Here is a 22,981-nt window from a genome sequence, read left to right as displayed (position 1 = left end):
TGCCTCTGGTTCGCTAACTGTATCCACAGCGCATGGAATAACATTCCTGATCCGATCAATTTTATCAGCAAAGTGCCTTGCCAAGGCCTCACAGGAGGCCTTACAATGCTCCAGCAGTTCCGGAGCAACTGGACTGACCAGGCTTCGGACCACTTGGAACAGCCTCCTGGGACAGCACTCTGTGGACACAATAGAGGCAGCATAATATTCCTTTTTTTGCTGCCTTCATCACCACCTGATAGGCTGAAGATACAGCTCTAGCCCATGTCCTATCGTCTTTGTAGAGAGACTTCCGCCACCGGCGTTCTAGCCATCTCACCTCCCGTTTCAGAGATCGTAACCACGGATTAAATCATGGTGCAGTTCAAACCCTGTTCAAGGGGAGAGGGTGCCTGATCTAACGCCCCAGTGATTGTGGCATTCCAGCCACCCACCAGGGTCTCAACCGAGTGGCTGTTTGCGTGCTCCAGAGAATCCCCAAGTGCGTTCAGGAAACAATTCGGATCCATAAGATGCCTGGGGTGGACCATTTTAATGGGTCCTCCACCCCTGCGGAGGGGTTGTGGAACCAAGAAGTCCAGCGTCACCAGATAGTGATCTGACCATGACAAGTGGGGGGTGGATATACCCCCAACTTCCAGATTATTCCCCGCTTCTCCAGAAACAAACACAAGGTCTAGTGCATGACCAGCTACATGGGTGGGCCTAGTTGGAATAGGGTCCCAGGAAGCCATGGTCTCCATGAAGTCCCAAGGTGCCCCCTCTGAATGTACACGGAAGTCCCCCAACACCAATAAGTTAGGGGACTGCACACGCACATCAGAAACTACCTCAAGCACCTTGGCTAGGGAGTCAGTCGTGCAGCGGGGTGGGCGGTACATGAGCAGAACTCCCAGACTGCCCTTCGAGCCCAACCTCCAGTACATGCACTCAGCAACCTTGGTCTCCCAGAGAGGGGGTCTTTTGAAGACCAAGGACTCCCGGTAGATAAGCACAGGACCTTATGTTTCCTCGGTGAAAGCCCTGCCATAGCAGCAAACAACATAACTAGACCATAGTACTGTAGTGCTAGTCACTTAATGGTTAACTATTTTGTCAGAAGATCACTTGATATGATGGAGTGGTAAAGATAGGATCATCATATCCTTGAAAATCATCCACTACTTCACTCGATAATGAATTGTTGACATATGTGGTGCTCTAGCTGAAATGTACAAATCTCTACACCTTCCAGCATAAGGCAGAGCGAACAAATACAAAAGCAAAACAATGGCTTGTGCCAGTTCCCACTATCAATTCTTTGTGGTGCATGGGGCATGGATAAGACCTGACTAAATAGCAGAGATGGGAAGAAAGTAGGCTGAAGTAGTTGTAATTGGGCCAGGAGGGAGGGAGGAAAACAGAAGGATAAGATCCAGGCCTGATGTATTATTTTGTAGAATGGTTTTCAGTTTGTGCACTGTAGGTAAACATTTCTTACCCCATATTGGCAAGTCATCTATGTACATCTGATACCAGTAGTGATTTTTGATAGCATAAACAAATGCATCTCTTGTTTGTTTATCCAAGTCTATTTCGCAGTATGTGGTCTGCATCACATCATCTGTAGAAAATAAAACAATGAGTTAATACTGCATTAACAGAGTTAACTGATCCTTATATCAGTTCACCACAAACGTTTTTACTAAAGAGATCCAAGGGATCTACCATCCAAATATAACTGTTGCCCATGTGAGCCCATGACCTTTAGAGCCTTTAATGCTGTACGGTTGCCAAACACATATTGCTGATCCACATACAGGGGCAGTTCGCACATCTTTTAATCAACAGCACACGATCAGCTCATTCGTAGGTTATTGAGTGTGATGTGTGAACTTGGACTGCTGGGTTGTTTAGGGGCTAACCGAATGAAAAAAGGTGAATTAACTGCTGGGTTTAGCCCCTAAACAACTCATAAGTCCAGGTTTGCACATAACACTCAATAACCTACGAATGAGCCGACCACGGGTTGTTGAGTAAAAGTGGAAGGCGTGCAGGAGGCAGTGTGCTCACTGTTTCCTGATCGTGCACAGTTCCTGGATTGTTTAAATCACGGGCTGTCATTAAGTGCGAACCAGGTCATAGGATTAACCCCACCCACAAGGCCCCTCAAATCCTCTGATTGCCATCAAATGCTCAGGCACTGAAACAAGCCTAAACATTTTAGTTTTGAGCACATATACAATACACCCAGTTCCCCTTTTGCCAAAGCACACAGGCTACATAGATCCTTTCTCCTAAACTCTAATAAAGCCATCAGACCAATTCAAAACATACAAGAGTAAGAAAAATGTTTCTTTAAAGGAAATGTGTAAGAGTCTAGGAGAAGCATTGGTGTATAGGCTCCAAGGATGGTTTGCCTTCCAGGCAGATGCTTTCATAAGCCTCAAGATTGTCCTTTGGCTCATGGAAAGTTTCCTGGGTACCTCTTCTGCAGAAGATCACTCTCTCTCGGGGCTAGGACAAGCATAACCTGCGGGGAGAGATTTTTGCCTTTCAAGCTTAAAACAATCAGATGGTTTAGCTGCTAACACAACCAAAGCAGAGCTTATTTGTGACGCTTGGATATCCTCCACAGATGGGGTGTATCCTAGGACAGTTGTACAGAATGAAAGAGTCTCTGGAGTTACTTAAAACCCATAACATGTGTGTCAGGTTGGCCTCTTGGACATTGCAATACAAGATTTGTTTATATGGACCACCAATTCAGTGAATATTTTGGGAGACCAGTATACTTTAAGCATTATTTCAATTGTAAACCCAAAGGTTTGAATTGTAAATCCAAAGTGAGAGAAAGAGTAGGAGTAGGCATGCTGTGTTCAAATATCTGTTTGGAATTTTTATAGCATTAAGGCACGCGGCACTCAAAATTTCACAAAAGAGAGAGAGAGAGTTGCCTGCTCCCAAAGGCTTTAAAATATAAAGTAGACACTGGGGGAAGTACAGGGTAGCAAATAAATGTCTAGTCAACAGACCAAATGGTGGTGATGGCAGCAGGTAAGGGAAGAAAGGCTTAAAAGGAAAGATAGGTAGATCAGTTTTGATTATGTGTAAGTTCAGATGGCCATGAAACAGCAATTGCATGAAGACAGACAAAGAAGAAGAGGTCTACAATGGAAAATTAGAGCTAGGTAGCAGAGTATAGGTGGTATCAGAAGCCAGGCAATTAGATAAAGTAGCAGTGTTTTGAGAGAACAGCAGCAGGCTGAGAACAGATCTAAGAGGTCCCAGTGGAGAGGAGGAGATCATGGGGAAGGAATTTCCCTATAGTAACATCAAATGAGTCAGGGGTGGACAACATACAGCCTGTATGTGGTCCCTGCCATTCCCAGGTCAGATTAGACAGACAGGAGAACAAGCTTAGGGGTCATAGAAACTTAGAGAATTAATGGAGTTGAGCAGGCAAGGATGGACACCTGTATCAAAGGCTAAACTACCACAAGGTTTTGTCAGTCTATTCTAGCTTTAACAGCCTGTGATAGTTTTATGTCTAAGAGCACAATCCCATGCAAGTTTAGACAGAAATAAGTCCAAGTTCCAGCATTCTCCAGCCAGCATGGCTGCCTGGGGGATGCTGGAAGTTGTAGAACTTATTTCTGTCTAAACATGCATGGGATTGCACCCTGTGTATTGCTTTTCATTTTGAAAAAGCACTTAAAACACAAATCCAGCAACTGAATCTACACTGTGTTATAGAAATACTTATTAAAACGCTTCTCAAAATGCATTTGTGTAACTGTCATATTGGCCATCAGGGGCTCTATGGCACATATCAGTATGGAAAGTGTTTGATAAAGGCAGGAATTCTGAAAATTGTCAATCCTTAACAGATTAGAACCCTCCATTTTACCCATACAGCACATATTTGTTACAGTTAAGTAAATTAAGGGCTGCGGCTGATGTACTACTCTCAATTCTTTTAGCACAGTTGCACCACAGGATCACATGCTCCTCCCTGCTCCTGTGCAAATTCCCCAACTAGCCTTAATCATGGTTAATGCTAACTAGATTCAAACCCTAGCTTCAAATACTGCTTAATAGCAAGCCTCAGCCAGCATTAACCAACCTTAAAGTCAATGCTGTTGTAAGCCTTTAACTAATGTGGAGGCAGGTGTGGGAGAATTCATGAGTGATGAGAGGAGTTTGTGAGAGGGAGTACGAGATCCTGCTGAACCCTTAACCATGAATAAGTATGCATAGGCTCCAAGCAATTGTAGTATTAATGATGGTTATTAGCCGCAGGCTGCATGTTGTGCACTGCTCGATTGTTCCCACTTCTGTCCATTGTTTATCATGACTTGCGAACCACTAACTCTCGCTTGTCTTTCTCCAGACAAGCCGGAGTCATAAGCCAAGAACAAACCATGGAGAGAGACAAGCTAGAGTTCCTGGTTCACATATCTCAATAAACTGATGGAAGGCCCATGCTTTGTTTAGTCTTGCAGTCCCCCATGTGGTGTCCATGGGCACCAATGTGTCTGCTGACACTTTCCTTGGCACCCACCAGACTACTTCCCCTTCCTGAATTTTTTGAGTGAGTTATTTATTTATTTATCTGGGAGGCTGTCATGCTGCAAAGCAAAGTGGTAGCTTCCAGCCAAGCACTAGCCTCCAGCACCATCTTTATTTACAAGAATGACACTGGGCCCCACATGAGCCCCAGAGCCTCTTACAAAATAAAAATGGCGAGTGGCTGCAACCCATCACTTCATTCTGAAATCTGCCCAGAAACAAGATAAAAGTAAGCTAGTGCTGATAAACAGCATCCTGGGGGCAGGTCCTGGGGACCAAGGGTGGGTGTTCTGCCTGTCCTGTGACTGTGTGTGCATGTGTGTATATGTATGTGTGAGCGTGTGCGCGCATACACACAGGTATTTTTGTCTTGGCTTGGGGGGGAGTGGTGTGCATTTTGCCGTGTGTGTGTTCTGCCTGGGTGTTTCTTTGGGGTGCAAGGGTGTATGTGTGCGCATGTGTGTGAGTGAGAGAGAGACAATAGCCTAAGTGGGTTTCTCTGAGCATCACCAGCTTCTGTTAACTTAGTATTTTGTTGTGTTTTGTGGAGCAAATAAGTGATTTGGCATTTGGAGGTCAGACCCCACCCCAGCCTTGTACTCAAGTTTCCTGTATGTGAGCCTTCTATAAAATGGGTGCTGGAGCAGAAAACTAGGTTCAAAAGAGTGGTTTTGGGTTTTTTGGACTTAAGACCTCACTTCTGCCCTGTAGTTAGTTTCTTGGGCATGTTGCTTTCCTTTTAGCCTCACCGATTTGCCTTCTTGGAAAAAGGTATTTTGTGAAGGTCCTTGGCCCCCATGCCAGCCATTTCATGAATGGGCAACCCCCCATGGCAGCCATTTCGTGAGAGTACCAATGACAGTCTAAATTTTAAAATGTGCCCACCAGCCTACCCCTGGCCACTCCCACTTGTGAGAGTAGTCAAGAGGGAGAAATTAAGCAGTGAACAGCACTACGCTGGCTCATTCACAATTCTTCAGAATAAGTCACTGTGCTGCATAACTTTTGATATGAAGATATAGTTCCAAAAGTGTTGTGTTTTAGGACTAGGGCGGTAATGTTCAATTTTGAAAAGATTTGGCAAAAGCAGCTTTAAGTTTACCTTTAAATTTAATGTCCAGACCACTGAACTCCAACTCAACTCCTTGAAGTGCTTCTCCCAGTGTTTCATGATAGTGACCAATGCTTTTTTTTGACCCACCACAGAAAGGGAGAGAGAAATATTTGTATGTCTCCTGGCGATTGTGATATGGTCCTACAGTATTCATCCACAGAACAACTTCTTCTTTATCTTGGTACTGAAAAGAAAGCATATTGAAAAGTAGAAGGATTATAAATAGGTGTATTATTTAGTGTGGAACAGGCACTAACAGGGAAATAACAAGAGAATGCTTTAAAATTAGAACTGAACAGCACAAATTGTACCCATTTTCTAGTTGTAGCACACTGCTGGCTGAATTGTGTAAGTCTGGGCTAGACAAACTGGTGCCCTCAAATGTTTTGGACTACAAATTCCATCAGCTCCAACCAGTAGAGGCAATGTTTAGGGGGTTGCAGTCATATATATATATATATATACACACACACACACACAGAGACACACACACACACACAGAGGCAGGGAGGGACATCAATACTTAAGCAGTAATGTACCTTACAATAATAGAGGATGTCTGTCTATGCCATAGTGCCAAGACTGTGAATCCTAGACACCTGAAACTTTGCATGTATACTAAGGGGAACCTAGGGGTGGGCGACTCAGGTGTATTTTGTTTTTAAAGCACATTAATTATAATAAATCTAAATGTGTCTGTGTGTTTGAAGCCTGCAGTATCATCTTCAATCACCAGGTGGCAGACTTCCCTAACCAGCACATAGCTTTGCAGTGAATAGTTTGAAAGGCAGGAGGAAGAATTCCAAGAGACAGAGTTATACAGCTGCCCCACTCCCCTACTGTACTGCAGTCTTCCATTAAGGGAATGGACAGACGTCTCCCTCAGGCGGCTATAGGGGTTATGCAGCTGCCCCACTTCCCCCCACCCCCACTACTGTAGTGCAGTCCACTGTCAAGGGAATGGAGTGGACAGACTTCTCCCTCAGGGGGCTATAGGGGTACACCATGGCAGGCACCATGCCTAGGGATGCCAGCAGCTGTGGCTTCATTCAGACAATGTGTCCAACTCTGACAGCTGTGTAAGTTTGCTTCAAGCCTTCGCTGTATCAAACGAAGGGCTCTTCTGAAGCCGGGTTTGTTCACTAATGTTTAAATAAAGCTTGAAGAAAACATATTCAACAAAATTGATAATTCAAAGCACTAAAAGCAACCTTGTAAAATAATTAGCGAGAGTGCAGATGCCCACCCCAGCTGTTTTCCCTCCCATCCACCCTCCCACACCCTTCTTACCACCAACTGCATCTCCATCAGAATGAATTGCGATTCTACTGATGCACAGCTTTTCCAAATCACCGTCCTAATACAGTTCATCTCAGCTTCCTTTATCTGTTGGCCTTAAAACACAGTGCCCTTCCAGATGCCTACATGTCCTCACAGGAGGCAGCAATGCTGTGGCAGTGCCAAGAAGCCAACAGAGGCATCTAGGACAGAACTGCAGAAAGTGGGTAAGGTAAGCTACCCTTTGCACTGTTCAGTTGCTTATGCAAGTTTTTAGTAGTTGCTCAAAAATTACCAAATTGTCTAAGGTTCCTTGTTCAATCTGGGCTGCTGACTAAATTTGAAAGAAATCCAGTTAAAATGCCTTCTTTCTATGCATCAATATTTTAATACCTGTACCCTCTTATAAATAAGAGCACAGTCTACAGATCAAGTAACAAATAGAGCTGCTAAAAAGGGCATTTTGGAGTGACTTTGCAAACTGTTTGGGATATGACATTTTAAGATGAGGAGAAAGCAGGAGAGAAGCAATGAAAAAAGCTTATAGAGAAAGCAATGAGGAAGACTGTTGAGGAAAAGTCCACCCAAGAGCATAACAGTAGACTTTTAATGGGCCTGTGCTTTTAGGGAAAAGTTAATGTGCCAACAAGTACTACATCCAATGCAATGGTGGATTGTTTTGCCCAATTCCTTCCTGCTTCTGCTAGTCATTAGGAGGAACAGAGAGATATGAATAGCAGTTATTCTGAACAAGAACAGTTTATATTTACAACTGAACTACATACCAGCTTTGGCTATTTTAGAACTAGTCACATGAGGGCAACACCTGATCATGTTCCAGTGATGTCTCTTGTTTTGTTTTGTGCATACCTCTTTTCGCACTTGTGTTGGCTACAGGTGCTTCTGCCCCCCCTGGTTGGTTTTTGGCTTCTGATACACACATACACAGAAGTTGCCACCTTTTAAACAAGAGCTTTTAGAGAGGGAAAAAACAATAAGAATATCCACTCTGCACCCTGTGAAGTGCTTCCTTGGAGGAAGCAAGTGAAGCTTCCTTGACACAGTCACTAAAAATATTTAGTTGTCCACATACTTAGGTTATTCACCACACATCACTTGCCGGAAAGAAAAAGCAGCACCAACTCTTTGGAGGGAGAGGAAGGGAGGAATGAGATGGATAGTATCTCCAACACCTCCTACAGGAAAGACCAATGGAAATTCATATAGCTTCTCCCTCCCCTTTTGGGGATTTTGTTCACACTTGTGTCATCTCTCCCTGGCTAGTTTCAGGCTTCTGATGTTTTCAGCATGCTGAGGCTTATCAGTATTTATAGGTCACTTAAAATTTGATGTTGGAGCCATTGTTAGCACAAGCAAAAAAGGAAATTCCCTAACCCCGTTCCTTCACTACAGTCTCTTGCACCAGCCCAAAAAGCTAGCAGGTCCAGGGACCTTCAGTAAATGCCTGGGATATGGGACTGGGGGCTGCTGGAGGAGGAGAGCAATAGCTCTTAATGAGGAGCTACAAAGATGATCAGAGGACTGGAAACAAAGCCTTATGAGGAGAGACTGAAAGAACTGGGCATGTTTAGCCTTGAGAAGAGAAGACTGAGGGGAGATAGGATAGCACTCTTCAAGTACTTGAAAGATTGTCACAGAGAGGAAGGCCAGGATCTCTTCCCATTATCCCAGAGTGCAGGACACGGAATAATGGGCTCAAGTTACAGGAAGCCAGATTCCAGCTGAACATCAGGAAAAACTTCCTGACTGTTGGAGCAATACGACAATGGAACCAATTACCTAGGGAGGTAGTGGGCTCTCCCACACTGGAGGCATTCAAGACGAGGCTGGACAGCCATCTGTCACGGATGCTCTGACTTGGATTCCTGCATTGAGCAGGGGGTTGGACTTGATGGCCTTGTAGGCACCTTCCGACCCTACTATTCTATGATTCTATGACTATTCTATGATTCTAGGAGAATGCACCAGCAGTGAGGTGTGGAAAAGAATTAGACTTCTGCCATCTAGTTTTGGGAAGTAATAAAATCTATTTGGTAAATAATATGGGAGTTAGTGGGTTCTCCCCCTTTTCAAATTATTGTCTTATCTTGTTGGGTAGCATTCCCTCTTGTATTTTATTTATGGTGATTGTGCATTTTTCTTTAAAACATGACTAGGGCGATGAGTCAACTTGAGCACGCTCCGGGAGAGAGCGCAGGACAGGAAGGCCTGGCGTGCTATGGTCCATGGGGTCACGAAGAGTCGGACACGACTGAACGACTGAACAACAACAAAGGGCGATGAGTCACTTAACCTGAACCTGAAGGGGTAATATGTACCTGAGTCAGGTGAGAGGGGATCTCTGGGAGATAGTATTGCTTTTTCCTTGTCTCCTTCCCCACTCTCCTATTGTTCTTACTACTTCCTCCTGCAAGGGATGCTGACCATGAGGCTGACCTCAGCCAACTTACCTCGAAATGTAAGCTTGTTATATCTCAAGTAAAGTCCATTCTTAACCCACCATTCAAGTGTGTTTTGTCTACATCCGTGGCTACTGACGGGGGGCTGATTCAGACTTCAGCTAGAGCTAAATGAAGTATGAAGAACTGAAAATACTGCAATGTTCAGAAAGTTGTAAGGCATGAAATAGGATACAAGATAACCCATATGGGCTCAGTGGGTTATCCTAACAAAACAAAGGATAGCATCTCCTGGACTCTAGCGGCTGCAATGATTGGGTATTCCCTGGGTCCAATAGGAAGCCCACAATAATATTTCAGCGTATGCCTATAGTTTTGACAATTTGTCTCCAATAGCCAACATTTGATAAAATTTAATACTGAAGCTTGATTCACAACAAATATAATCAATTTTTATCTGTATGACAATTTTTGCAAACAATTTGGGTTTCTCATTGGATCTGGTCATTTCCTGGACAGCTCTCACAACAGAGGGATTGAAACAGCGGGGTCCACCAAGGATCTATATTGGGACCAATGCTTTTAAACTTATTCATACATTATCTGCAGTTAGCGGTGAGCATTAAGGTGGTCAGGTTTCCCCAATGTCACCAAATTATTCAGGTGATTAAAAGAGAAAGGGACAACAAAGAGCTCCAAAACCAAACGGGAGAATGGGCATTACAACGGCCAATGTGGTTCAAAGTAACCAGGTGTTAAGCAATGCACACTGGGGCTAAGGATCTTAACTTCATATATGCTGATGGGCTCTGAACTAGTAGTAACTGATCAGGATAGAGATCCTGCGATTGTGATGGATGGCTCAATGAAAATATCAAGCCAGTATGCAGCTGCTATGAAAAAGGCCAATGCAGTGTTGGGGATTATTAGGAAAGGAATTGAAAATAAAGCTGCCAATACATACCCTTTATACAAATCTATAGTGTGACCACACTTGGAATACTGCGTACAGTTCTGGTCACTACATCCTCAAAACGAACTGGAAAAGGTACAGAAAAGGGCAACCAAAATGATCAAGGGGTGGAGCAACTCCCCTATGAGGAAAGGTTATAATGTTTGGAACTTTTTACCTTGGAGAAAAAGGCAAGTAAGGGGGGACATAATAGAGGTATATACAATTAGCCATAGTGAGGAGAAAGTGGATATGGAATTTTCCTCTCTCTGTCATTATATATGAATCTGGAGTCATCCAATGAAGCTGAGTGGTGGAAGATTTGGAACAGATAAAAGGAGGCACTTCTTCACAGAGGGCACAAATGGAATTCACTTCCACAAGTGGTAGCAATGGCCACCAACTTGGAATGGCTTTAAAGGAGGATTAGACAAATTCATGAAGGATAAGGCTATCAGTGGCTACTAGTCAAGACAGCTATATATTATCACCACAATCAGAGGCAGTATGCCTCTCAATACTGGGGAACACGAGTGGGAGGATCCTATCGAACTCATGTCCTGCTTCTGGGTTTTCCATAAGTATCTGGTTTGCCATTGTGGAAATACGATGCTGGATCAGATAGGCCTTTGGTCTGTCCAGCATGGCGCTTACATTTCTCTGTACTTTCCCATCATTTCCCAAAATTTTAATAACCTCTTATCCAGTGTTTTGCCAGGGTTCTTGGGGTCCTTCTCCTCCTGCTTGTACAGTGCCCTTGGAAACCTCATTAATTCCTGTGGCTTTCACACCATATCTATTGCAATGACATCCAGCCACACACTGCTAAGTCCTTTACCCCCATTCTACCTAGTCATGGATCTCAGCTGCCTGCAAACTCAGCATGTTCAAACTTCTTTTCTCTCCCAAGCCTTCCATTCCTTGATTGCTCTCTATACCCATTATTCCCACCAACAGTCACTCTGTCCACCAGGCATAAAGTCTTGGGTTTTATCTTAGATTTCTCCTTTGACCTCATATTCAAATCTGTTGCAAGTCATGTTGCTTCTCTCTATACAACGTTGCAAAAAAATTAAAAAATTCCTCCTTTATAGCCAATGCTATATTTCATATTCTGGTCATTTTGAGCTTCGTTACCTCAATCGTTCTTGTCTTACTTCCATCCTCCAACATCTACCCCTTTATCCTAATGCAGAACATGCAATGCTCCTGCTCATGCTACATTAACTTCCTATTCTGCTTTCAGCAAACTCCTTATCTTACCTTTAAAAATTCCACAGCCCCACCCCATCTCTTCCTGATTTCCTATGTATACCTGGCTGTAACATTTTGCTCCTCCAGCACCACCACTCTCCTTTACTGCCTGCGCACTTTCTCTTCTTGCTGCCTATGTGGTCTCATCTCCTCCTTCAGACTCCAACTCAGACTCCAAATCAAACCCCAGATCTCCCATGTTCTTTTGGCTCATTCACGCCCCACCCCATCTTAATCCACAACTAAAACAAAATTTAAGTATGTGTTAACACCTTATGCACATATTCTTTTCCCATTACCCATGCTTCTGACAGTTCTTCCTTCCTTTCTTGAAATTTAGGTTGCAAGCTTCTCAAAGCAGGGATGTCTTTCACTGATATTGCTATGTAAGCAGTGCAGAAATATTGCAGCTACCAACTCTTGAAGAGATTAATAGCTTAAGATATGTGCCAGAAAGAACATAGTTTCACCACTGGGTGGCATTTCAGCTGTGCTCCAGTCCACTTTCTGTAGCGGCACAAAAAAAAAAAGTAACAGCCAGCTGAAGGAAACCCACTGGGCTCCATCACTGCTTGACTTTTGACAAGTAGCTACGGTATACTTCTTTCAACAGGCTTAGCCAGGTGTTGCTTTATAAGATTGCTTTCCTCACAGCTGTGTTCTTATACAAAGTGATTTTTTTTAGTGTTTCACTTTAAGCTTGTGGATTGTTTATCATGTTTTATATTGCTTTATTTTCTACCACATGGCTTGCCATCTTGAATATTCTTTTCATAGAAAGGCAGGACAAAAGGGCTGAGAAACAACAAACATACTTGAGCAGAGAAGTCCAGGTTCAAATATCTCTACGAGTTATCCAAATGGGCCTTATGCACACAGCTATTCCTTCAGCTTCAGCCCCCACCCAATTTTACTTCCCACCTGTAATAAGGAAATTGTATTACTGGCCTATGTTACAGAGATTATTGTTATAATCTATATGATACATACCACAAAAGTTCTAAGTACTCCCCGCACATACACTACCAATGCAGGTCAACCATGTATTTGCTATAATGTGAATAGCACTGTGTTAGTGAACAGAAGATGTTCACTAAGTCCAGTCTTTAACAGACTACGGCTGTATTACTTGTGAGCAGGCTCCACTGATCTCAATGGAACATACTGGGAAATAAGCCATACGTAGGACAGGGCTGCACACTATGCTGAACTTGGTTCAGGCACTGGAGAGCTCCGCCCAGCCCCCTAGGGAGAGGGGGCTCCTGCTGAGTGCCTCCCCCCAGCCCGCTCTTAAGCATCAAAAAGGCAACAACTTTTTCTCACCCGGAAGGAAACGCGACGCGCCCCTCAACAAGCAACGCTCGTTTCACGTTGCGGGGAACCCACTTGGGTCTCTCCCTTCTCTCGGTCAGCAGAGATGGGCTGGGGGAACGCAACACCGAAAAGGCAACTAGAAACAGGCACAAGAGGCAAAAGGGCCGCCCCTCAGTGGTACGCGCTCAGGCAGGGAGGGCAAGCGGCCCAAAGAAGTAAAGGAAGGAGGGAGGCCGCCTATCCCCGCCGCCTCAGGACCGCCGCGCCCCTCACCGTGTGTTCGTGCTCGTCGGCCCGGCCACGCAACACCAACAAGGCCGCCACGCACCACAGGAACCCGGCCGGCGCCATCCCCGTAGCCGCCACCAAAGAAAAGGAGGCGCCGCTTCCGTCGTTCCCGCCACGTCATCCGGGCGCACACCGGAACAGCCGCTACTTACGGCGGCCGACACCACCCAAAAGTCACGTAACTCCCGAGCGGAGAGCTTTGCGTGGGGAGGAAATGTAAATTGTATTCTTGCGCGTTTGAGTGACGAAGAAAGAGTCGCTTTATCTGTGGTGGCTTTCCAGCAGGGGCGGCCTGAGCCGTCAACCCTATGCGCACGAGTAGCCCGGCTTTGTGCTTCAGCGCACCTAGTACGCGCTTAGGAGCCAAACCCGTGAGAGCGCTAACCCGAACATTACCTTCGGAGTACCAAGAGAGGGCGTGTGTGTGTGCTTAAGACAGCCTTCCCCAACGCGGTGCCCTCCAGATGTTAGACTGCGACTTCCATTAATCCCAGCCAGTGGCCGTGCAGGCTGGGAATGACGGGAGTTGAACTCCAACGCATTTGGAGGGCGCCAGGTGGGGAAGGCGGGTTTGAGACGTTTTAACCCTGCTTTTCCTCTCCAAGGCTTCCTTCACACACAGCTTTTTACCCTGCTATAAGGAGTCGTTGTGATCCTGCATTTAAACGGAAGCAGAACGCCCCATTTTAAATGCAGGATTTTAGGCTGGTGTAGAGATGCCCCCAAACAGGAGTAGCTCACAGCCTCCTTACCCCAAAGCGTGTCATGTCATTGGTCACAACACTGTGCACCATACATGTAATTAGGGCACAACCCTATGCAGGTTTAAACAGAAAAAAGTCCTACAGCTCCCAGCATTCCCCAGACAGCATAGCTAGGGCAATGCTGGGAATTGTTGGACTTTTTTCTGTCTAAGCCTGCATAGGATTGTGCCCTTAAGTATTAAATTTTAATAAAGTGATATCTTAGAATCATAGAATAGTAGGGTTGGAAGGGGCCTACAAGGCCAATCTTGATCTATCCTCTGGGATCAGAATGGGTTACACTAGTTTTTCGAAATACAGAACAGGTCCATTGGTTTGCCAGCTCCTGAAGTGTAAAATTCTGTAGGAGCCCCTGCCACCAAGCAATAAATTATACCAGACCCTCAATTTACCTATTTTACAGATGGAAACACTGATGCTGAGAGTTTCTAGTCTGAATCTATAGCAGAGGAAAAAAAAAAGCAGAGCATCTCATTCAAGAAAGTGAACCAAAAGCCAAAGGCTACAAATAATCAAACTATATTCAATATGGTAAAGCAGTTAAGCGTCTGGTGCATGTTTACCCATTGTGCATGAGCATATATGCACACACAGGAAAAAACAAAAGGTAGCCATGTTGACCAAAATAAATATTTAAAAATCCGTATTAGTGTAATACCTCTGTTAGCTAAACAAAAAGACTGCAAAAATTCTCACACAAAAAAATCTCTTAACTCACAAGTGCACATGTGTATGCACATACACATCATCCCAACAAGCTGCAGCTCCCTTTTGATCTACTTAAGGGCTGGCTGGGTTGGTCATTGCCTGCAGTTAAAAAGCTCCTCTAGCAGGCTGGGCTAACCAACATGGGCAGAAGCAGTGACAGGAAGCTGGTTGAAGAAAAAGGAACAGATTAGTCAGAGAGCACAGCACAGCTTCCTGCTGCAGCCATCTTTGCTGCCTATCATTGTTGCCACCCACCTCCTCTTTCACTATTGCCACCATGGGAAATCAGAAATACCGAATAAGCAAGGTAGCCCAATTTAGCTACCATGCTATGGGGAGGAAGGGAGGCCTGCACTAACCGAATGGTGCCACAATAGTGATTTAAATTGCTCCCACATATACTTCTGGGTCTCTCCTGTTCTCAGCAGTACACATCTGTGTATTCTCCAGATATGTGCAATTGAAAAAGAATGAATGGCTGGAAAACAGAATCAGGACAGGAAACCAGCTTTCTGTTCCCTCACCTGACAATAGCCAGAGCCTTCAAATCTGGACTGGCTGGTAGTTTCATAGTCAGTTGACAACCCTAGTCCCCAAGGGGCTCATGACCTAAGTAATTTAAGGTCATGAGCCCCTTATTTAAGGTCATGAGAAAAAAGAGTCCAAAATAATTTAAAGTTATGTTTTATAGATACAAAAACTGAAAGTGATTAAGGGAGCAATCCTATGGCCGCTAGACAGCGGCTAGATGGCCATAGGATATGTTGTTTTCCGGGAACCGACCTCAGAGCGTGGGCCAGAGAATAACCATGGATCAAGCAAGCACATCAGATGAAACAGTGACTACAGGAGCAATATCCCAGCCAACAAACCTGGGAAAGGCCAGTATGCCTACTATGACATCAGTATATACACCAGCTTCTGAATCCTGAATGGAAAGGGAAGAACGGATGATGTGGAGAGCAGAAAAGGTGGCATTCGCACCAGGGAGGGCACTGTGAGAGTAAATCCACATCCTAAGAGTACATAGTTAATGGATTAAGAGAACAGAACAACATTCAGGCCAGGTAAGTATTCCAGTAAAATGTCACTTTATTGGCAAGTTGGGGTTACAAAGGAAAGAGGTTTCTGTGCCTTCCCCCATATCTTCTGACCATTTACTGTCCATGTTCTGGCCCCCTCTCCCCCTCACTAGCCCAAGGAGATTGCTTCACTTCCTGGGCTTTTGTGCCTTTGGTATTTGGATCCTCTCTGTCAGAAACTGAATCATCACCAGCCCATGATGCTCTGCCGTGGCATGCCAAGCAGCTAGGAGAGACTGCTCCAGCCTTTGGGGGAAACATGAGGAGGCTGACAGGATTGACTTTTCATGCTTATGAGGTGTTTGAAAGAGATTGTGAATGAACTGTAGTCATTTCCACAGATATAGATGCAATGCTTCTATTGTTACACTTCTTCACACTAAAAGCAGCTGAAACATGAACAGGTTCTGTAACAGCTAGAAAACAAAATATCATTGCTATGCGCTTTTCAAATCTTTGCTTTGTAAAGAAATGCTTGCTAAATGTCCATGAATAATCAGGCTGTGACAAAGTATCAGCCTTCAAGGGCTTTGAATTTTTAAAAGACTTTTTAAAAAACAACACAAGCCCAAGACATGGTCTGGAGACACATGAGGCAGCCACCTTGCTGAAGCTAAGCAGGTCTGGGTCTGGTCAGTGCTTGGAGGGGGGACCACCTGGGAACCACACGTAGCCACCTTGAGTTCCCCAGTGGAAGAAAGGTGGGATATAAGTGTAATAAATAAATACATAAATAAATACATCTGTCAGGGATGCTTTGAGTTAGATTCCTGCATTGAGCAGGGGGTTGGACTTGACGGTCATATAGGCCCCTTCCAACCCTAATATTATATGATTCTAAGTCCAACTTCTTAGTGGCATTGGATGACCTGGATGTTATTCAGATGCCAAGAGATTTGTGTGCTACATGTATGGTAGCTTAGATGCCTAAACCATTGTTGGTGCTAGGCTACAACTATTTACTAAAGGCAAGCAGGATATACATATGCGACAAAGTTGCTCTTGAGATCAAAGTGGTGTATGCTGAACATTAGGCAATGATGTGGCAGCAAGCAGACAAAATGCTTATAGAAGCTGTTACTCCTGAATGCCTATGTCTGGAAGAAGGAGTCTGATGTTTTAATAGTGGTCTGGACAAGGTTACCTCCATGTCCACTGCCTGTCTGGAAGTAGTGACATGTGGCTGCAAAATGAAATACAGTGCAGCAAGATGCACCTGTTCCAAAAATGATTTGAAATGAACTGCTGCCTGTGGCGGCAATGTTACATAACAATTGCCTTATACTCTTTTTGCAAGTGATAACCAGATACTAACATATTCTGTAAACCTTCAGATTATTAAACATGAGCGTTGTATTGTAATAGTTGTATGCACTTCCTTGTTTTGAGTTATGGAGAGAGCAATCCTATGGCCTGCTAGGCACTGTCTAGTGGGCCATATGATATGCTGATTTCCAGGAACCAACCTCGGAGCCTGCGCTCCAAGGTCAGTTCCTGAAAAACTGATTGCCCCTCTCATCTGCGCTGCCTCCGAGGCAGCACAGAGAAGCCCTGTCCTCCTCACTTGGAAGAGGAGCGCGGAGCGACTGAAAAGGGCCGGGGCTGGGGGGCGTTCTGGAGTGGGGAGAGCGGAGCTGAGCATACAACACATCCAATGGTTTAGAAATTTAGCATTTAGAAATAAAGTGAAGTTCTGTTTACATCCAAACATTGTTTCTGGATCTTCTTTACTAAGAAGAAAATACAAAAATTAGTTTGTAGACAACCGATATTTCTCTTTGTCCATGTGTGTCTACATGCTATTTATAATGTGATATTCATCTTGTACCTGCTTTAAGGGGTATGTCCATGTCTTATTTATAGTCATAATTTTGTAAATAATCCCATTTGGACAGTTCATGCATCAAATTATAGGAAATGAGTTGGCTAACAAATATGTAATAAGCTTGAAAAAGCTATGTGAGATGTTTAAAATGATACAGCAGTCCAAAGGCATTTTCTTGCCACTTCAACTGTTTTTGCCACTTGAGCCCTCATAGCACTTCACCACCAAAGATAGACTTTCACTGCTACAATATATGTATATGGCTCCTTAGCTTCATTTGGTGTATAATATGTCCAGATGGGTTCATTACTTTCAGAGCAGTGAGGAATTTCCCAAACGTAGCCCAAACCATGCCAAGATATGATATGTGACCTTGAAAATGATCTTCATGGTCATTTTTAGGGTAGCATCTGCCCACATCTTCTTTGTTTCTTTATGTGCTATTCATTTGTTTGTTTATTTATTTATTTATTAAACACTTCATAAAATACCTTTTTTCTAGGTGTTTTAAAACAGATAAAATATAAATAAAATCACAATAAAATCAACAATATAAAACTAATACGCATGCCAACACAGCATAAAATGCTGTATCACATTGCAGGGAATAAGATAATAAAACATAAGAATACTTTAAAATACTTTTAAAGTTTTGAAGAAAAATTAAAAGCCTGGGAGAACAGGAAAGTCTTAGCTGGGAGCCAGAAAGATAGCAGTGTGGGTGGTAAGCAAGCTTCCCTTGGGAGAGCACTCCAGAGCTGGGGGACCACTACCTAAAAAGCTCTTTCTAATTGTCACCTCTTGAGCCTCAGAATGAGAGTGCACTTGAAGAAGGGCTTCTGAGGTCCCAAGCTATGTAGAGCTTTCTAAGTAAAAAGCAGCACTCTGAATTGGGAGTCAGTGCAGGTGAGAGAGGACCAATGTAATGTGATCATAGCCTCTGGTTCCAGTTAGAATTCTTGCAGTCATATTTTGCACTAGCTGAAGTTTCTGGACAGTCTTCAAAGGCAGCCCCATGCACAACACTTTACAATAATTCAAACAAGGGGTTACCAGGGCAGCTAGGCTATCCACCCCCAGATAGGGTTGTAGCTGTGATTATCAGCCTGATAAAAGGCACTTTGAACCACAGAAGCCACTTGAGCCTCTAATGACAGTGATGCCAGGAGCACCCCCAAGCTACCTGTCTGATCTTTCAGGAGTGCAATCCCTTCTAGAACATGTTGAATTTTATTCATCCGGTCTGAGGAACCACCCACTATTCAGTTTGTTAGCCCACATCCAGGGGCTGTCCTCACAGGGGATTTGCTGTGAATTGGGAGCTTTTTGAGGTTGTTTGTGGCATGTGACTTTGAGGCCAATCCACAGCCACCCTGGAGGTTTCTGGTGGAAAAGCCAGATTTTCTGAGACTACTTTACTCTGTTTTCTTTCTTTGAGTTCTTCACACTTCTGGTGCAGTGTGCCCCTGTCCTCCGCATTTACTTGGGCATGATAGCCCTGCCCAGAGGTGTGTCTTTCACCTGGCCATGACCTCACTCAGCCTTCAGAATTGCCCTGCACTCTCATTTCACCAGCGGGAGTAATTAGCCTCCGTGATGATGCACTTCCCTGATGTTTGCATTACTTAGCTTCTCCATTGTTGTGTTAAATCATGTCTCTGATGTTATGTAAAGTCACTTCTCTGATGTTATGTAAAGTCACTTCTCTGATGCCAAGTGCTTTATCGCAGTAGCAATTTGACCAGGTCTCGGGAGCCGGTCATTGCAAGCAGGGAGAAAGTGCCTAGAGAAGAGGTGTGCATGGAAGCAATAACTCTGCACCAATTTGCTGGAATGGGGTGATACTGGGGTGATGGGATGTTCTCATGGGGAGCCTTCAAATGCTGCACTGGAGAATTGGAGATTTTGGCTTCTTCATTGAAAGGTGCTTCATTACTAGTCAATGTTAACGTTTGGTGTCAATTGACAATTGATTTGAAAAAGGTGTAAAATGTAAAGATGAAATACAGGGTAGCTCCAGGTTCAAGTAGAACCTCTGAAATGGAAAGGAAACAAGTCTGAAATGAATTATGTTAGGGTTTTTTTTAATTTCAATGGGTTTACTCTCGAGTACAAGTCATCAGAAAACTGGTAATGGGTCTACTCTAAGTAAGATTTACCCCCAAACTACGTTTGTACTGCAAACCCCATGCTTTTCCAAGTTTCCCCGTAGTGATACAAACGTTTCTGTTCTCATTGGCATCTCAGACATCAGTAGGAGCGTATGTCAATGTCTGGATTCAATAGACTGTTATTTGGAAAGATTGTGAAATGTAAAGGTGAAATACTCTGTATGTCCACTTTGAGTAGAACCATTGAAATGAAAGGGAAGCAGGTGAAAGATGAAAATTTGACTATGGTTCATTTCAGTGGGTCTACTCTGAATAGGATTTACCCCAAAACTACTTTTGTACTACAAACCTCGTGTTTTTCCAATTTTCCCTGTAGTGATACAAACATTTGTTTTTGCATTAGCATCGCAGAGTTCAGTAGGCATAGTCTGACAGCACATGAGGTAGCCACCTTGCTGAAGCTAAGCAGATTTGGGTCTGGTCAGTGCTTGGAGGGGAGACTACCTAGGAACCACATGTAGCCACCTTGAGTTTCATGATGGAAGAAACGTGGGATATAAATGTAATAAATAAATAAGGAGTGAATGCCAATGTCTGGATTCAATAGACTGCTATTTGGAAAGGTTGTGAAATGTAAAGGTGAAATACAGTATAGGTCCTACTTTGAGTGGTCCCTTCGAAATGAATGGGAATCGGGTGACAGATGAAACGTTTGAGTGTGGTTCATTTCTGTGGGTCTACTCTGAGTAGGATTTACTCCACAACTAGTTTTGTACTACAAACCTCAAAACTAGTGTCGTACTACAAGCTTCATGTATTTCAAATTCTCTCTGCAGTGTTTAAAACTTGTCTTCCTGTTCACATCACTGACATCAGTAGTAGTCAACATTAAAACTTTGGTATAAATTGACTGCTATGTGAAAAAGGTGTAAAATGTAAAGGTGAAATACAGTGTAGCTCCTAGTTTGAGTAGACCCTCTGAAATGAAATGAAAACAAGTCTGAGATGAATGATTTGAGGGCATGTTTTTCATTTCAGTGGGTTGACTCTGAGCAGGTTTTACCAGGAAATGGTAATGGATCTACTCTGAGTAGAATGTACCCCCAAACTACTTTTATACCCAGTCATGATACAAACGTTTGTATTCCCATTGGCATCACCATCAGTAGGAGTGAATGTCAATGTCAGGATTAAAGAGGCTGCTATTTGGAAAGGTTGTGAAATGTAAAGGTGAAATACAGTGTAGGCCTTACTTCAAGTAGACCCCTTGAAATGAAATGGAAACAAGTTTGAGATGAATGATTTGAGTGTTTTTCATTTCAGTGGGTTGACTCTGAGCAGGTTTTACCAGGAAATGGTAATGGATCTACTCTTGAGTAGAATGTACCCCCAAACTACTTTTATACCCAGTCATGATACAAACGTTTGTATTCCCATTGGCATCACCGTCAGTAGGAGTGAATGTCAATGTCAGGATTAAAGAGACTGCTATTTGGAAAGGTTGTGAAATGTAAAGGTGAAATACAGTGTAGGCCTTACTTCAAGTAGACCCCTTGAAATGAAATGGAAACAAGTTTGAGATGAATGATTTGAGTGTTTTTCATTTCAATGGGTTTACTCTAAGTAGGATTTCCCAGGAAACTGGTAATTGGTCTACTCTGAGTGAAATTGGAGTGGTGGGACGCTCTCATGGGGAGCCTTCAGATGCCGCACTGGAGAATTGGGGATTTGGGCTTCTTCATTGAAAAGTGCACACAGTGGGAAAAATGAGGTAGGAGTAATAACTCCGCGACAGTTTGCTGGAACGGGGTGAAATTGGGGTGACGGTCTGCTCTCATAGAGAGCCTTCAGATGCTATAATGGAGAATCAGGGATTTTGGCTTCTTCATGCAAAAGTGGGGGAGCCTGGAAAGGGGTGGGAAACAAGCCTCTCTCACTGGTTGAGCAGCCCCTGCCAGGTTGATGATGTTCTGTTCTACTTCCCTTACCAAACCCAGAAGTATGTTCCTTTGAAGTGCTGTGTGACCTGTGAAAACCAGATTTTAAAGGTACGATACACTCAGCTTTTCTTTCTTGATGTGTCCCTGACAGACCAAAGCTGATTCCATGAAAATCCAGATAATACTCCAACATGCCTCTCATTCCGTTGTCATTAAGATCTCCCCTAGTCCATTACCATGGCCAAGAACTGGTCCATCTGGCCAACTGGCCACAGGCTCATCTGGCTCCAAAGAGAAAGAGCACTGCGTGTCACCTGCATACTGATGAGAATGCACTTCAACCCCCCAAATGACTTCATTCATTGGTTTCATGTAGATGTTGGCATGGGGGACAAGATGGAATCTTGTGGACCCCAAAGCAAAGATGCCACGGAGTTGAGCAGAAATCCCCCAGCACCACCTTCTGAAAACATCTATCCAAGTAAGAGTGGAACCACCACAGAACATTCCTGCCCACACCTAACCCTGACAGATGCTCCAGAAGGATACCATGGTTGAAGGTATCGAAAGCCACTGAGCAGTCAAAAGGAATCAATGGGGTTACACCCCACCCCCCGCGTCTCCCCCAACAGAGATAATCCCACAGGGCAACCAAGACAGTTTCTGTGCCATAATGAGGCCTGAACCCCAATTGAAATAGACTCTGAAAATCAGTCTCATCCAAGAGATCCAGGATCTGGTCAGCCACTACACACTCGAGAACCTTGCCCAAGAAGGGAACATTTACCACTGGCCTATAATTATTATTAAGATCTTCTGGGTCCAGTGATGGTTTCTTCAGGAGTGATTGCACTGCCACCTCCTTTAAGGTGGCTGGGATCACTTCCACTCTAAGAGAAGAGTTGACTGCCTCCTGGACCCAGCCAGCTGTCCCCTTGCCAGATGTAATTAGCCACAAAAGGCAAGGGTCAAGCAAACATGTGGTTGCCCAAACCTTATCAAGCACTTTGTCCACATCCTTGGGCCCTACAAACTGGAATTCACCCAACAATATAGGGTCACACAGTGATCTGAACATCCCCACAGACTGATCTTCCCAACTGCACACTCCAAATCATGATGTATACAAGTGATTTTTCCCTCAAAATGCCTAGCAAACATGTCACAGCAGGCCAGCCTGCTATCATGGATGCCTGCCTTTAACAAATCAACATTGATAACTCATTTTTAAAGCACTTTGTGGATATTGGCTGGCCTACTAAGATGAGAACAGGGCTGGAGGGTAGACAAATCTCCCTACTGCAGGATCCACTTCTCCCACTTTGACTTAATGCATGATGCCAGGGATTAGTCTGAGCGCTTTGAGATGTCTGACAGCTC

The 22,981-nt window shown here is 44.0% G+C and overlaps 1 protein-coding gene and 1 long non-coding RNA gene across 7 annotated transcripts in view; one reads left to right on the top strand and one right to left on the bottom strand.

The window, feature by feature from the left end:
* The window catches only part of TM9SF3 (transmembrane 9 superfamily member 3), a 77,339-nt gene extending 64,045 nt beyond the window's left edge, over positions 1-13,294 (bottom strand). For both annotated transcript variants that reach the window (XM_084841382.1, XM_084841383.1), the window contains exons 1-3: positions 13,157-13,294; positions 5,654-5,849; positions 1,481-1,603 (exon numbers count right to left, since the gene is read on the bottom strand). In XM_084841382.1, the coding sequence (XP_084697508.1) occupies positions 1,481-1,603; positions 5,654-5,849; positions 13,157-13,234 (397 nt within the window). In that variant the 5' untranslated portion in view covers positions 13,235-13,294. The remainder of the gene's footprint in view (positions 1-1,480; positions 1,604-5,653; positions 5,850-13,156) is intronic.
* LOC146350526 (uncharacterized) overlaps positions 1-22,981 on the top strand; it is a 201,994-nt gene that overhangs the window by 160,857 nt on the left and 18,156 nt on the right. For 2 of the 5 annotated variants that reach the window (XR_014788755.1, XR_014788753.1), the window contains exon 4: positions 9,121-10,271. This is a non-coding gene — a long non-coding RNA (uncharacterized LOC146350526). Of the gene's footprint in view, positions 1-7,071; positions 7,176-9,120; positions 11,281-22,981 lie in introns of those variants that run through there. The other 3 variants (XR_014788749.1, XR_014788754.1, XR_014788766.1) reach the window with 3 other exon arrangements.

Source organism: Heloderma suspectum, chromosome 3, assembly GCF_057233095.1.
Source record: "Heloderma suspectum isolate Gila_16-S chromosome 3, 16-S_ref, whole genome shotgun sequence".
Lineage (NCBI taxonomy): Eukaryota > Metazoa > Chordata > Lepidosauria > Squamata > Helodermatidae > Heloderma > Heloderma suspectum.
Note: the sequence above shows the minus strand (reverse complement) of the source record. Positions and strands in the feature narration are given on the sequence as shown.